The sequence below is a fragment of the Ctenopharyngodon idella genome, chromosome 19 (assembly GCF_019924925.1).
Source record: "Ctenopharyngodon idella isolate HZGC_01 chromosome 19, HZGC01, whole genome shotgun sequence".
NCBI lineage: Eukaryota > Metazoa > Chordata > Actinopteri > Cypriniformes > Xenocyprididae > Ctenopharyngodon > Ctenopharyngodon idella.
Genome location: NC_067238.1, coordinates 1,999,325 through 2,014,785, shown reverse-complemented (window position 1 = coordinate 2,014,785; position 15,461 = coordinate 1,999,325). Strand labels below are relative to the sequence as shown.

General features: G+C 35.8%; 1 protein-coding gene across 16 annotated transcripts in view; it reads right to left on the bottom strand.

The window, feature by feature from the left end:
* rims2b (regulating synaptic membrane exocytosis 2b) overlaps positions 1-15,461 on the bottom strand; it is a 156,592-nt gene that overhangs the window by 19,316 nt on the left and 121,815 nt on the right. For 14 of the 16 annotated variants that reach the window (XM_051873788.1, XM_051873789.1, XM_051873795.1 and 11 more), the window contains 4 exons: positions 14,313-14,354; positions 11,970-11,992; positions 8,629-8,768; positions 72-286 (listed from right to left, as the gene is read on the bottom strand). In XM_051873788.1, the coding sequence (XP_051729748.1) occupies positions 72-286; positions 8,629-8,768; positions 11,970-11,992; positions 14,313-14,354 (420 nt within the window). The remainder of the gene's footprint in view (positions 1-71; positions 287-8,628; positions 8,769-11,969; positions 11,993-14,312; positions 14,355-15,461) is intronic. The other 2 variants (XM_051873802.1, XM_051873804.1) reach the window with 1 other exon arrangement.

Genomic DNA, 15,461 nt, shown 5'->3' with positions numbered 1-15,461 from the left:
TGGATGAGAAGTGTAAAGTGTTTGAAAGTTGGTCATACTGTTGGGTTAATGTACCAGCACAGCTCACTCACCCTCTGGGTCCAGCTGCGAGGTACTTTGACTCTTTTTCCCCAGTCCCACCATGGCGGCCATCTTCGCCCCAAAGCTGGAGCGCCTCTTCTTGTCATCGTCCTCATCGTCGTTCCTGCCCAGCGAGCACATGTCTCCACCCACACTGGAACTCTTGGTGATGTTGGAGCCAGGGGTGGCCGTCTGAGCCCTGTGTTTCATTTTAGATGTAAACTCACTGTCAGCGATGTCAGGCAGAGGTGATACAGGAAGAGGGAAAGAGAGGAGGACAGGGACAGGAAGAGAGAGGAAGGGACAGGCTTCAGCTATAGGATTTAGCAGCAGGGTCAAAGGTGAAGGACAGTCACACTGGTATAACATCCAAAGGGTATGACATCTACTGGGGAGCAACAACATGACCAGCAGCTATACAGTGCTGCAGGGGTGACGTATTTTTGTAGGCCAAAACCCAGAAACGAGTTTCATTTTAGCACTTCTGGTTCCATCAGACTGAAGTCAATGGTTTTTTTGAATGAGTTTTTAGGTAAATCAAAAGATAAATGACATATTGTGTTTCATCTGCACAATCTAAAGATCAAATTATTTATTATCTACAGAAATTATTATATGCAGTGGCTTCTCTTACTTTTCTTAGTGATATTTAGTGCTAGTTTATCAGGAAGTGACGATTTTGTCCTCTTCGACTCACTGGATGGAACGCTGCTTTATTCGCAAATGTTTTATGCGATATTCAAATTTTGCACATAGGTTAAATACGTAACTTTGGATGGAAACATAGCTATTAAAATCATTTGACCATGGTATAGTTTGTTTATGGCCTATGTTTAGCTTTTTACTTCTGCCAATTTTATTTATTCATTAAAGTTGTGTTCATTTGTGAAGATTATCATTACGAACAAAATGTGTACAAATCATACATTTTTGTGGGTCACTGAGCTTGTTTTCTACAATAATCCAAAACCAATGGAAAACTCCTATTATTTGTTGAGGGAACCAGGGTGAATATTGAAATCTCGGTAAGAATGTACAATAAGATTCCATTTGTTAACAATGATTACTTACACAAGTTAACATGAACTAAAAATAAAAAAAAAACTTCTAAAGCATTTATTATAGCTGCAGTCCGTAAGTTTTGCCTCTTTGTCGCCATCTCTGTTTGAAACCTGCAATCGCAGTTATTTGTGAATTATCATCTTTACGTGGGTTGTGCATCGGCACGGCTCCTCCGTGCAGATAAATCTAATGTTTTGAGGACAATGGGTGGCTGTCAGTCACCGCAACGGTGGATACTGTACTTCAGAATCACAGATTGTAGTCTTGGAAGTATAGCCAAAATAAGAATTTTCACCGGAAAATGTCATCTGAACAGTAAGTAACAAATCTTCCACTTTTGTTCTGACCAACTGAGAAAAAAAGCATTACAATAAATCGCACTACCAATGGTGATTAAATCTAACAAATGCTTAGCTCATATCACATCAAACCGTGCAAATTATTATTATTGTTATACTTTGCTCTCAAATTGTTAATGTTAACAACATCAGCATTGTGTGACTACGTGTATATTAGCATTACCTGTAGATTTCAATTTCTGTAGTCTAATCTCTAACGTTAATTTGTCATACCATACAGTCCGCCATAAAAATGATTAGTTTAATTATTCCAGCTGCTGTGAGAAAAGGCTATACATGATCCGCCACCTGCAGCATCCTCACATGATATAGCCTACTACAGTGGTTCCCAAACTTAGAGTGCAGTACCCCCTGAGGCATTTACCATCCTTCTGCGTACCCCCTCTCTTCCACTTAGACTACACCTTTTCCATTAAGGGACATTATTTGCCCCCTAAATTGACCTTCCAGTGCATTTATTATCTTTATAAATGCCTTTACAACATTAATAATGTTTTAAATAATAAAAAAAAAGTTCAATAGAGAAACATGCAACGATGATAAAAATGTAAAAAAGCTATTATTTTACATACTAAAACAGCCAGTAGTAAGTCTTAATGCGTGAGTCACCCAGTCATTCGTTCATTCAGTAATGAAGCAAGTGGCTGTATTTATGAATGAATCATTGAATCAATGACTTTCACGAACGATCCATTGAAAAAGATTTGTTTACGAAACACCGCTGTGTCTGTTGTAGTTCTGCTGTGGCTTTTGTTAGAACTATTATTTCGTTGCAAAATAGAGTAAACAGTGACAATATTGTGAAGAACATCACTTAATATTACCCGTTTGTTTGTTGAACTGTTCTATAAAATCAATGTCACATTTGCAAACGTGTAGATATTTGGATTTGCATTCTTGCTCGTGTAATTTTATCAACATTAAAAACAAGAACTCACAAAAGGTATGTTTTGTATCAAGAGTTTGAATCTTAAATTGATCTCTATGCACCTTCTGTGCCAGGCTATTTGTTTTTCATGCTAGTAAGTGCTAAATCTACAGGTACATTGTCGAGAACGGCAGTAATGTAGCACGATCTGCTAAGGCAGCAGACTCTGACGTAACCTATAAGCACCCATATGCACGCTGCATATATAGAAATGGATTTAGTCAGTTTGACCGCAAAAGATGTGGTATTTTGATTGGATGTCATGTATTTACGACATTGTGTCATAAATAACATGCTCGGTTTTAATGTCATTTAAAGCTGGGGAAGAATTAAATGAATGACAAAACTCAGCATTTTGTTCGCGTACCCCCTCTGTCACGTCACGTACCCCCAGGGGTACGCATACCCCAGTTTGGGAACCACTGGCCTACTAGATGGGACTCCTTCTTTATGTAAACAGATGTGACGTAATGACGAACGGTCGCATGCTCGAATTTTCCACGGAAACCTACCAGTACCACCTAAATTAGAAAACATTATTACAAGCTTACCGTTGTGAATCAGGCTAAGGTAAGCAGATAGTTTTGAACACTGGCTGGTTATGTACTTGCTCAAAAATTGATTTTGGATAATTTTTAACCAAAAAAAGTTTGATTGCAGACTTATTTTATTTTGTAAGAAGTCATAATGGTGTCATGAGATGCAGAGACTGCTGTGTCTATTTTGAGTTCACCTGCTTTGAGAGATTGCTGTAAAGAACAAAAAATATGGCTCTAGTGTAAAGTCAGTCTCTGCACAATTAATTCAATTAATCAGCATTAGGATTAGCATTATTTAATTTAATTAAAAAGATCTACTCCAGCATATCTTGTAGAAAGGTCAGGTATGTACAGAGACTGTAATATGAAGTATTTATCCAGTATTTATGCGGAAAGCTTATATAATGACCTATTTAGGTGACGTGAGACAAGCTCTTGAGTCAAACAAGGAGAAAATAATGAGACAGTGACTCACTCTGCTGAAAAGACATGAGAAGATGGCTTTAGGCTACTAACATGAGATTGAATCCTGTGCCAGTGACCCGTCTTACTAATAGAAACAGGAGATTACTTTCTCTTTGTTTTTCTGTGAATGGCAAGTTTTAGGTGAACTTTTTTTCTGGGTTTGTATCTACCATATAAAAATACTATCAGGAGACTTGTATGAGGACAGTTCTATTGACACAGAGTTAAAATATACTAATACAGCTGTGAAGAAGAGGATGAAGCTGTTTCTATGGCAACTGTCTTCAACCCTCGTCTTTGCTCTGAATTTTAAAGTCTTTATGAGGCAGGATCATCTGACATTAAACGTGTGACACTATGAACACTGACTCAAATGTATGTGTTATTTATTTTTTTTAATATGCATCTACAACCTGACGTTCTGTACTGAGGTCTTTTCGTTCACTGAATCAGTTACTTCTCTCTGTTCCTCATTCCAGTTTGAAAACTAAGGGTGACCGGCGTTTGTAGTTGCAGCCCCCAGGGTGTGGAATGCACTTCCAGTTTTTGTTAGGTCTTCTTCCACATTTGCCATATTCAAATCTAGGTTGAAGACACATTTTTTTTCCTCTTTAGCCTATAGAGTTGCCTGAGATGTATAGGTGTTTTAGTTGTATGAGTTTAATTTGTATGATCTGTTTTACTTCTTTGAGTCTGTTTTTCTATTATGCTTTGCTCATTTTATTTAATTCAGTTTTTTTTAAGTTCTTTAACTGTATTTTCTGAATTGTACAGCACTTTGGTACAACATTTTTTGTTTTTAAATGTGCTTTGTAAATAAACTTGAACTTGTTGTTTTTTTTTTTTTTAGAAGTTTTTGTATTTTTTTTAAGAAAAGAAAACATGCAAATGATTAAGATCAGACTGAAAAACTCCTTCAGAAGGAGCAGGTTTTGAGTTCTGAAAATTACATTACATTTTCATAGTGCATCAAGCCCTTTTATTTTATATAAATTCAATTTTGATGTCTCATGAAATGACCAGTCTAAAGTTTGTATACATACTGAGCATATTTTATGTTTATATTTACAGTACCGTTCAAAAGTCTGGGGTCAGTAAGATTTTTTTTTTTTTTCAGCAAAGATGCATTAAATTAATCAAAAGTGACAGTAAAGACATTTAAAATTTCTATTTCAAATAAATGTTGTTCTTCAGACTTTCTATTCATCAAAAAAAAAAAAAAAAAAAAAAAAATCTCAACATATAAAATAATAAGAAATGTTTCCAAATCAGCATATTAGAATGATTTCTAAAGGATCATGAAATTATAAGCATAAGATACTTTCAAAAATATTAAAACATTACTGACCCTAAACCTTTGAACAATATCGATTAAGTACTACAGGCTCATAGTATCATTCACTAGAAATGAGTAACTAAAGTATTGGATCATACTCTACGATAGCGAAACGAGTAAAAATACCGGTAAATAAAACAAAACACTTACAAACATTATTAATATATATCAACTTGGTTATTTTAGTACCTCCACAGAAAATCCTTTAAATTTATTTTATTCAGAACAGAACAAGAATGAAAAATAAGTAGCTATACATTATAAATTTAAACACAAATTAGGCTATAGTGACATGCATTATAAAGCAGAAATGAATTTATTTAAAGCAAAACTGAATTGGGCTCACATAGCCTACCTCTCTCATTCGGGAGGTATCCAAACGTTTCCATATTCGCGATGTAACATTTATTGCTTGCTGAACTACTGTTCATTATGTAAACAAGGCTTTCTATTTCACTCTTGTTTCAATATCCATGTAAAACATCATCCTTCACACGCGCCGACTGGTACAGGTGTACTCCTATAGCGGACCATTATACTGAGCAGTGTTAACTTTCCCTGCATTTTAGTTTGCTGATAAATCTAAAGTTAGCAATGCTAGAACTGATATGTTGGGTCTGCATGTGTGAGTGAGGCGCCCGTGCGATCAATTGGATTTAATAAAATAAACATTTTAATAAAATAAAGAAAACTAATACAATGCGAGCGTAGACTGTACTAGCCCTACTTGATGCACAGTTTTTCTCTTTTGTTTTGTTAATCTGTTAATTATTTCAGTGAAATATCGTGTAGTCCTATTTTTTATTCCTTATTATTCTGTTTTTCTCTGCATTGCAGGTGTATGATGTGTGAATCCTTATGTTCTGTTGATGTTGCCATTTGCGCACGCAAAGCAAAATCCCTGGAAAGAAAAAAAAACATTTATGGTATTTTAAGACACGCATCTATTCTAATTTAATTTTAATTTGACATTTTAATTGTGTCGTTTAATGGTTAATGATCAGTTAGTGAGGAAAAGAAAATAATCAAAATTTTCTCATAACAGTTCTCCACCAGATTTACTATGCTGCACGCAAGCTCCCGCTGACTCAAAAACGTGCGTACACGAGCTGAGACCTGACGTGAGATTTGACTGTAGTCAACGCTCACGCTCATATTGATAAATGCCAAATTTTGCATGGAAACGAGCATACGCACAGTTTTCTGGTGTATGATCGTTTGATAAATGAGGGCCAGTGTGTCTGTGGAAACTTGAGAAACCATTGAAGACAGGGAGGAAGAATGCTGAATGTTTTCATTTCCTGTGATGTGTAGGCAGAAGCTACGAGACCTAATGATTCTGTCTGTATGAATGCACAATAACTTAGACAAGAAATGACCTTGTCTGGCTATGACAACTGCATTTGAGTCTATGAATGATACTCCCCCCCCTCATTAACGCAACATGAATGACCGTCATACAGTGTCGTCAAAAAGAAAGAGCCATAAAACATTTTGAAGAATGCTGGTGCTGCTCTAAAACGACTGTAACCTAATAAAAATGCAGTCTAAGCTACTCAACATCTGTATGAGAGCACAGAATGCTGTTTATGTAAGAAGTCATGCTACTGCAGTTGCTAATTGGTGAAAAATTCAGTTAACAACATTAAAATTCTATTTTATCTGCTGTAGCGTTTTAATGATCACAAACACTTCATCTATATTCAGTCAGTGACCCACAAATGGTACTGAAAACTTATTGAAGTGTAAATTGCTGGAAATGCTTGAGAACTTGAGAGTTTTTTTTCTTGTTTTTGCTCTAATTGGAACGGAGATGGCAGCTGTTCACGTAGCACTCCCCAGGGTTACTAAGATGACAGTGATATTATGTAAGACTCAAACTCTTTTGGGACAATATGACGAATTACAGGGCAATGGAGAGAGGTGTCATTCAGAACTACCAAACACAGAATTGGATAACAAGACACATGCACTGAAAATTTCATTTAGGCAGTGTTGCCACCTGGTATTAAGGTGCGTTTTGGTTGATCGGATCACAAGTGGACGACGCTAAACACAGGTGTAAAGGGGGTGTAAAATGTTTTGAGCTTGTTCACTTTCGACCATTTCCGGAGGTAGTCGAAAACGCATTCGACCGTATTGCTTTTGTAGTGTAAACGCTCATGTAGTTGAATGTGTTCGAACAGCGCAAAAGACCACCTACTGAACTAATGCATAAACATTTTGGAAAGCGCGAGCCAGACGGGATTTAAACTTTGTCAGCTGAAGACCCAAGTTTAGTTTGAAGACAAAAAATGTACCAAGCACAATGTTCTCTCACCATTCCTGATTTCTTCACAGTATTCAGAAAACGAAAGCTGCTACTCTCTGTATGTTTTTCTGTCGTCTCTGGGCGCGTTCATATGTAAATTGCGTGAGCTTATTTTGTCCATTAGATTGAAAGATCTGAAAAAGCCCATACAATTACCCGCTCATAGACCCTCCCTTTTACGCCAAATAGGCGGATTAAAATACAAGGTGGAAACGGGTTTGTGCCTCCCTCACCCACTTGTGATCCGATTGACCAAAACGCATTTAAAGTGCATTTTTATGTTGGTCTAATCAAAGTTTAGATTCCAGTTTAAACCTGTTTTGTTCAGTTTGTCTAAAAGCAAATAACACTTATATTAGTATTAATATTAATTATTAATAAATATTAATATATTTTTTGTTAACAACTTAACACACACACAAGAACACACACTTGCACAACACTGTGTAATTCTATTTCCTAGTTTTCCTAGATTTCCTAAATTCTAGTTTACATCAGAATACATCAAATATATAGGGGCATTATCAGACTGAGGAGAACATTAGCTGAGGACACTAGCTGGAGAACACTAAGTTGGAAGACATCAGCTAAAGGACACTAGTTAGAGGACATTAGCTAGGTTTATGAGACACTCTGCTTCTAACCTCTCAGGTTCCTCCTCTTCTTCCTCCTCCTCTGGGTTCTCAGCAGTGCCACCCACCCCCCCTTCATGCCCCGCCCCCTGTGCGCTTGCTGTCGTTGCTTCCACCTGCTCTTCCACAACAACAGCACCCTCCTCTCCCTGACTCTGAAGGGCCTCCGCACGGCTGACACATACACACACACAGACAGATGCGCACATGGACAGCCAGACAGACACATAAACCAAGACATGACACCATGAAAGGAAGCATGCAGGACAGAAAAGACACAGAACAGACAGCCATGAGCTTAGCAGACATGCAGATTATGAAAATAATAGAAACATTGAACGAAATAACAGAATGATAGTGTGAAAATAAATTAACTCTTCTAATTCTGCGACAATAAAGGCCACAAAATGATGCTGTCACATACTTTGAGTTCCTTCTGTTAACAGGTTAATCTTATGAAAATACTCCAATGTCCAATTCATATTTTAATAATACACTTTGTATTGCAACGTTTATGAAAAGTAAGGTTTTCTACTCAAAATTCTCATTAGTGTCGTGTGAAAAAGTCTCCTTAATTCTGTAATATGAAATAAAACAATGTTATATAATTAAATAAAATGATTAATAAAATTACAGTAATGAGAACTGTTATGTTTAAAAACATTATGCAAAATATTTCTTTCCCTTTTGATTTTGAGGTAAAATATGAGCTGGACATTTCTTTATTAGAGTCACCAAGTCTTTTCAAAAACATGTGATGTCATCTCAGCCATTGGTAAACACACTCTCGGAAAGTTCAGAAGTTTGGTTCATTCGCAAGCAGAGAGAGCCAAACCTGAACTCACCAGAAGTACAGTAAGTGTGACCAGAGGGTTTGTCCATGGCTGGAGATACATCCAAAGATATCACAGGTCAGTGGGTTTATTGTGTGCCTACCTGATCTTGCGACTCGCTCGCACCCTTTCTGATTGGACAGACATGTAGCTCGTGCTGCTAAGCCGAGATGCACTCGACATAGCGGACACGTCGCTTACATCACTGTCCGATGACCTCATGGAGAGACTGTCCATCCCATGCTGTGAGAAAAAAAAAAAAAATGCTGATTATTACATTAAAATAATGTTGCACAAACTGACTTCTTAATAGAAAACTACATAAATCTCAAACTCCCACAATTGATTCCAATAGAGTGCAACAGTGCCTGCCCACTTTTTTAGCTGCATTGGTTCCGGAAGTATTTTTCCATTAATTTTCCCATAGAGATTTTTTAAAAAGTCTCTTTTAGAGCATTATAAGCCATGAACCAAACCAATCAGCTATGAGGTGAATCACTACAAATTTTTATTTGAAGCAAAAAAATCTGACAAAAAGACAAAGGTAGAAGACCGTACACTTAACGGCTTTAGCGGAGGGAAGAACTACAACCCCATGAAGCATTGCTAATGACGATCGAAATAAAAACAATGGTGAAATCTAAAATTATTTATTTAAAGTTGTTCATTATATCTATAGAAACACTATATTTTAAGTGTATTGCAAAATTTGCACATTTACACAAATATTTAAAGGGGTCATGAACTGCGTTGTTTTATTGTTTTATAATGTTTCCTGCGGTGCACTTATAATGTTAGTATGCTTTTTACATCAAAAATTGTCATAATTTAGAAATAAAAGGAGTTTTGGCACGAGTCCAGAACTCAGTCACTGATAAACTGATAAGGATCCTTTGAAAGGTAATGCTATTTTTGTCCTGTTGTATTGCTCTTCACTCCTCCTCATCTCACTAACACACCAGTGGGCGGGGCTAACATTGCAATGATGAAGTAGGCGTTGATTTCTTCTGCGGAAGTGGCATTTCACCTATCTACGACAGGCACATTTCAGGATCAGCCGTAATCTAGGCCTGGTGTCAATAAAAGCTTTTATTGGACTAACAAGGATGTTTTCAGTTCTGAAATTTACAGGATATTCTTATAGTACGATGACCTCTTATATATCAAAAGCTCATGGAAAAGTTGATTTCTCAATTCATGACCCCTTAAAGTATTTTGAGAGTGTAGGGGGAGCTCTGTTGGCACGATTTTCTCGCTCCGACTCTCTGATTGGTGGAATTTTCTGTACAGCATCATGGGTAATGTTTTTCACCATGAATTTCACTGTTAAACACGATTATTTTAAAAACAAGTTGAAATAATGTGGATGGCTTCAACAAACCTATATATCATCATTTCTGGTCAGAAGTTCTTGATACCATCAGCCATCTTAGATTTTTTTTTTTTTTTTTCATGAGCTTGCAGTGCATTCTGGAATTGCATTATCCTGGGTTAGATTATGGTCTAAGTGGTTTGACTTTCCTTATTTACAGAAGAAAGTGCATTAAATGCTGTCTAGGTAGGCAGATAACTAGGTTTTAAAAGAGAACCAATAACTAAAATCTTTAGAAAAGTCACAAAGGATGTCATATTCCAGAACACACGCAGATCTCACCTGACAAATAATAATAATAAAAATAATAAAAAAACAGGTTTTATATAACTTCTATTATTAATCAAAACAGAATAGATTACCAAGTGAAGCGTTGCTGCTAAGTTTAGTAACATATGCAAGAATTATGGTAAACAGCGCACACACGCCTCGGTTGGAGACAGGAAGGAGATCAAATAAAAGAGACGTGTTATATAACTACAGGACTCTCAGTGCTCATCTTTTCTTATAATAAACTCAACGTGAGTCCTGACTCCTGATGGTATATTTCAGCAGCGTATCAGGAACATGGGTTTGACAGATACTTGACACTTTATGTAACCATGAGAAACAGCTCGTCAGTACTTAATATAATGTCTATGTGAGGGCCTGTATATTGTGTCCTAACCAGGCACAACATGATAAAGCAACAAACCTACCCCCGGTTTCACAGACAAGGCTTATGCTAGTCCAAGACTAAAATGAATGTTTGAGCTGTTTTAACTGAAAGCAACTTGTGCTGACATATCTTAAAATACGTCACTGCTATTGTTTTGTATCAAGATGCACACCAGTAATGTTTTTTTTTCAAGTGTACGTTTATAAAAGATACTTAAATATCCTAATTGAACTAAGGCCTAATCCTTGCTTAGGCTAAGCCTTGTCTGTGAAACCGGGCCAGTAAATCTTAAATGTTAATCTTAGAGTTTTTGTTCTCACTAACTGCAACAAAAACACTGTGCAATTAGACATTTTGTTGGACGCTTAAGTTAAATTTTTGTGTTGCGGTGAGAAGCTCCGCCCACTGCAAAATCTCATGGGTCTAAAACTCATTTCACTTGATGTGGCCACAAAAAGTACTTGCATACTTAAGACACATTTAAAAATACTGAATGTCTTATTTACATTAGTAACACAATAAACATTTAGTAAAATCTAATGTAAACAAAAATGTTGATTTTGCTTTTTTTTTTTTTTTTTTTAATGTTCAGTGTTGACAACAGTTCTGCTGCTTAATATTTTTGTGGAAAATGTGAAGATTTAAAGAACAGCATTTATTTGAAATATAAATATTTTATAATATTCTAAATGTCTTTACTGCCATTTTCGATCAATTAAATGCATCCTTGCTGAATAAAAATTCATTAATTATTTTATTTTCTTAATCTTACTGACCCCAATCTTTTGAACGATAGTGTACAGTATCTCGGGCTGTAAATTACAGACTATGAAACAATAGATTTACTGATTAAAATTAAACAAAGTACAAAAAATTAACTGGTAGTCAAATGTCATTGGATGATGTCTATAGTTAATGTGATTCTCTACACCTGTGGTTATGACATTGAGGAGAACTGACTTCATACATCTTCTAAAATCACCAAAACACCAGGTGATTAAAAATTGTTGCACAAATTGCAACAATTATGGGCTCTTTGTAGCAGTAATTTTCACTTTGCTTTGGAAATTGACAGAGAAACATCTCATTGTATCTGGTTGGGACACAGTGTAACAGTGGGAAAGAATTTTATAACAACTGTAGAGAACATTCCTTACTGCAAACTATTCTCAGTCCACTGGTGACAAAGACCAAACGTCTGGCATCGGACATGTTTGTAAATGCTTAAAATATCACCTATGGGAACTAGGCAGGAAATGATACACTGGCTAAGACTTCATGAAGTCAACATGAAGAAAAGCTTTATACAAACAGCTCATCTATTCCCAAATATTGATGATACTTGCTTTACTGTAGAATGACAGAAAAATATATATAAAAAAATAAAGTCAAACAATGACAGAAAGAAACATACCCTTGATGGATCCTTCAAAGTGCCTGTGTGTAGAGACAAACAAAGTTAGATGTATTGAAACCCATCACACAGAAGCACAGTACTTTATGTGAATTATTAAATGTTGCTTGGTAATACAAATACACATCCAACAAACTCCAAACATCGACACACATCTGACAACAGAAGTTATAAGGACAGCAATTTTCAACAGTAGCTGATCCAGTCCAACCCAAATAAAGAGAAATGTGAAAGAGAACACAATGCCATTAAGAAACTGAATGAAAATTTATTTGACCAGTCATTTAAAGACCCCATGAAATGGTTTTATGAACGCAAGTTACACACGCTTGAGCAGGAGATGATGTCATCAATAATTCTGGCAGAAAACAGGAAGAGACTGTATTTTTGTACCTTGTACTGTATATCTGCTAAACATTTACTTTGTCGACTTTTAGGAGTACACTTGCTTATGATAAGATCAAAGCTAACACACACGAGCTCGTAAAAGAGTAATGAACTAAAAGCCAAAATAAAATAAAATAAAATAAAATAAAATAAAATAAAATAAAATAAAATAAAATAAAATAAAATAATTCATAGATTTAAGGAATAGAGTGCAGTGCCCACCACCTATTTCAGCAGCGTTGGTTCCGGAAGTATTTTTTCCATTAATTTCTCCCATAGGTATTTAAAAAAAGTCTTCATTAAAGCTTTACAAGCCATAAACCAAACTAACCAGCTATGAGGTGAATCATAACATAACAAACTTTAATTTGAAGTAAAAAAAGTATTTGAAAATCAGACAAAAATACAAAGGTACAAGACTGAATTTTAAGGCTTTAGGGATGGAAAAAACTACAATCCCATGAAGCATTGCAAACAGCATAATCGAATAAAAAAAAAAAAAAATGGAGAAATATAAAACTACTCATTTAATGAAATGTGATTATATATAAAAACAATATGTGTTAAGTATATTGCCAAATATGCAAATATATTTACAAATTATTGTTGAGAGTGTAGGGAGATTTATTACTCAATTACTTCATGGGAGTGGGAGGAGCTAAAGAAATCTTTTGGCATGTTTTGTTTGTTTCCACTCTCTGATTGGTGGAATTCTGCTGTATTTACGATTATTTAAAACTAAGTTTATATAATGCAGGCTAACGACTTCAACAGAAGCAAATACTAATTAACAACCTCATAGCTCAAATTAAGGCTCTCTTATGGGTTTCTAAGTTATACTTCAGGAACCCGACTGTTGCACTCAATTGAACAAGCAAAATCATGAGCTTTTATCACATATTCAATAACATTCAGCAACCAGCAAGAGACTTGATTTAAACACTGATGTCTGGGGATTTTGGTCTCATATAGAGATAACTTCCTGAATTCCACATATTTTGCCATATCAACATTTATGCAATGAAGTATAACAAATCTGTCTGAAAGATAAGACATCATATCCTAATTCTGTGAACCACTGAAAAGTCTGAATCATTTTGGATGCTGGTGTCTCCACTGCTTAACTAAGAGTGTGTTCACACTTGTAGTTCGGTTCTCTTGGTTTTTTTGGTTTGGACCAAAAAAGAAAATGATACATTTAGTCCTGGTTTACTTAGCGTTCACTATGTCATTTTTAACACAGAACCTAAAAACAGCTTTTATGACGTATATTTTGCGACGGAACCTGCCGAACATCCAAAATAATGCTGTGTACTAGGCTAAATGAGCGAGCGCATTTAGCTCAAGACATAGCATTGTTTTGGATGTATGTGTGTACATATGATGGTATATGATGGAGCTGACAAATTGTTAAAAACAGCGGCAGGAATCACACCGTCACACACATAAATGAAGATCTGCTGCGAGGAGACGTGGTTCTGATGCCTGTACTGAACTGTGATGGACAACATTGCAACTATGACAAGAAAAAACAGGTATTCTTGAGCATTCTGTCCTTTTCGTTTACAAGTTTTTGGTCCATGTTGCTTTCATATTTCAGTCAAACCTCATCAGAATTCGTTTGAAAGCAGACCGAGACACATCTTTTCAGGGGTCTCAGTCCGCTTGTTTGGAGCGCGCCAAGGTTCGGATGGCAGCATTCATACTTACTCAAATGAACCGCACCAACAGAGCAATTGCACCAGAGTTCGTTTCAACTGAACACAACCTGCCAAGTGTGAACACACCCTTACTTAACCAGCATGACTTCCTTGGTATGGTTAAGTTAGCTTGTTAAGCAAGCTGGTCTAACTGATTTGATCAGAAAGACAATACACGCAAACACACACACACAGACACACACTACCAAAAGTTGTTTTGAAGGGGTTTATGTTAGGGTTAGTCTGTATACAATACCTGCATCGCCATTCTCTGACACTGTTGACTCTGACACTACTGCTGATGTGTGGATGAAACACAAAATGAGAGGAAAACAAGACAGTTTAAACAGACACATGACACACAATGTTATGATGGAAACACACACACACACACACACACACACACACACACACACACAAAAAAAGTATTTTAGATGAATTTCAGATTCAGAAACTCATCACTCATGCTGAAACAACTGAAAAAAAAAAAAAAAAAAAAAAGATCTGAGAAATCCAACACAGCAGAAAAACCTTAAAGCATCAAAATAATGTACTGATGTGTAGCTACAAAACAAAGGTTAACGTGGAACATACATCTCAAACACGCACTACAAACACAGGCCACCATCTATGCCCTATTTCCCCACTACATACTACATGCAACACTACAATAATGTCTAAAATAGCTGAATGGCAATTTTGATTCACATTTTATCGTCTTAATTCTTCTTTTATTGATGTTAATTGTTTAATTTGAGCACAATCAAAGATCTTCTAACTCCAAAATAACAACAAAAAGGCCAGGCCTTTCCAAAAACCCACAAGTCTCCAGTTTAAATTTCCCTAAACTATGATACAGGTGCTATAAAATTACTGTTAAATGTAGTTTATTCTGTTCTTCTGTTTTTCGGATTATTCAGATTTGTTTATTATAATGTCAGAATTACAGACAGATTCTAAATTTATCAGTGAGAACTGTTTGTCTCAGCATCAATTAAACTGTGGTAATTACTTAATCATGTTAATGACTATGAATGTGACCTTCCTTCTACCTCAAGTTGCCATAGTGACTACAAAGAACAATTAGCAGGTCAGATGAGACAGACTGAACTATGAAATACAGAAACACTGTGCTACTGATACTACTAATAATCACTCTTTCCACACTTAAAGGGTTAGTTCACCCAAAAATGAAAATAATGTCATTTATTACTCACCCTCATGTCGTTCTAAAACCATTCATCTTCGGAACACAAATTAAAATATTTTGATTAAATACGATGGCTCAGTGAGGCCTGCATTCAAAGCAATGACATTTCCTCTCTCAAGATCCATAAAGGTACTAAAAACATTTTTAAAACAGTTCATGTGAGTTCAGTGGTTCTACCTTAATATTATAAAGTGA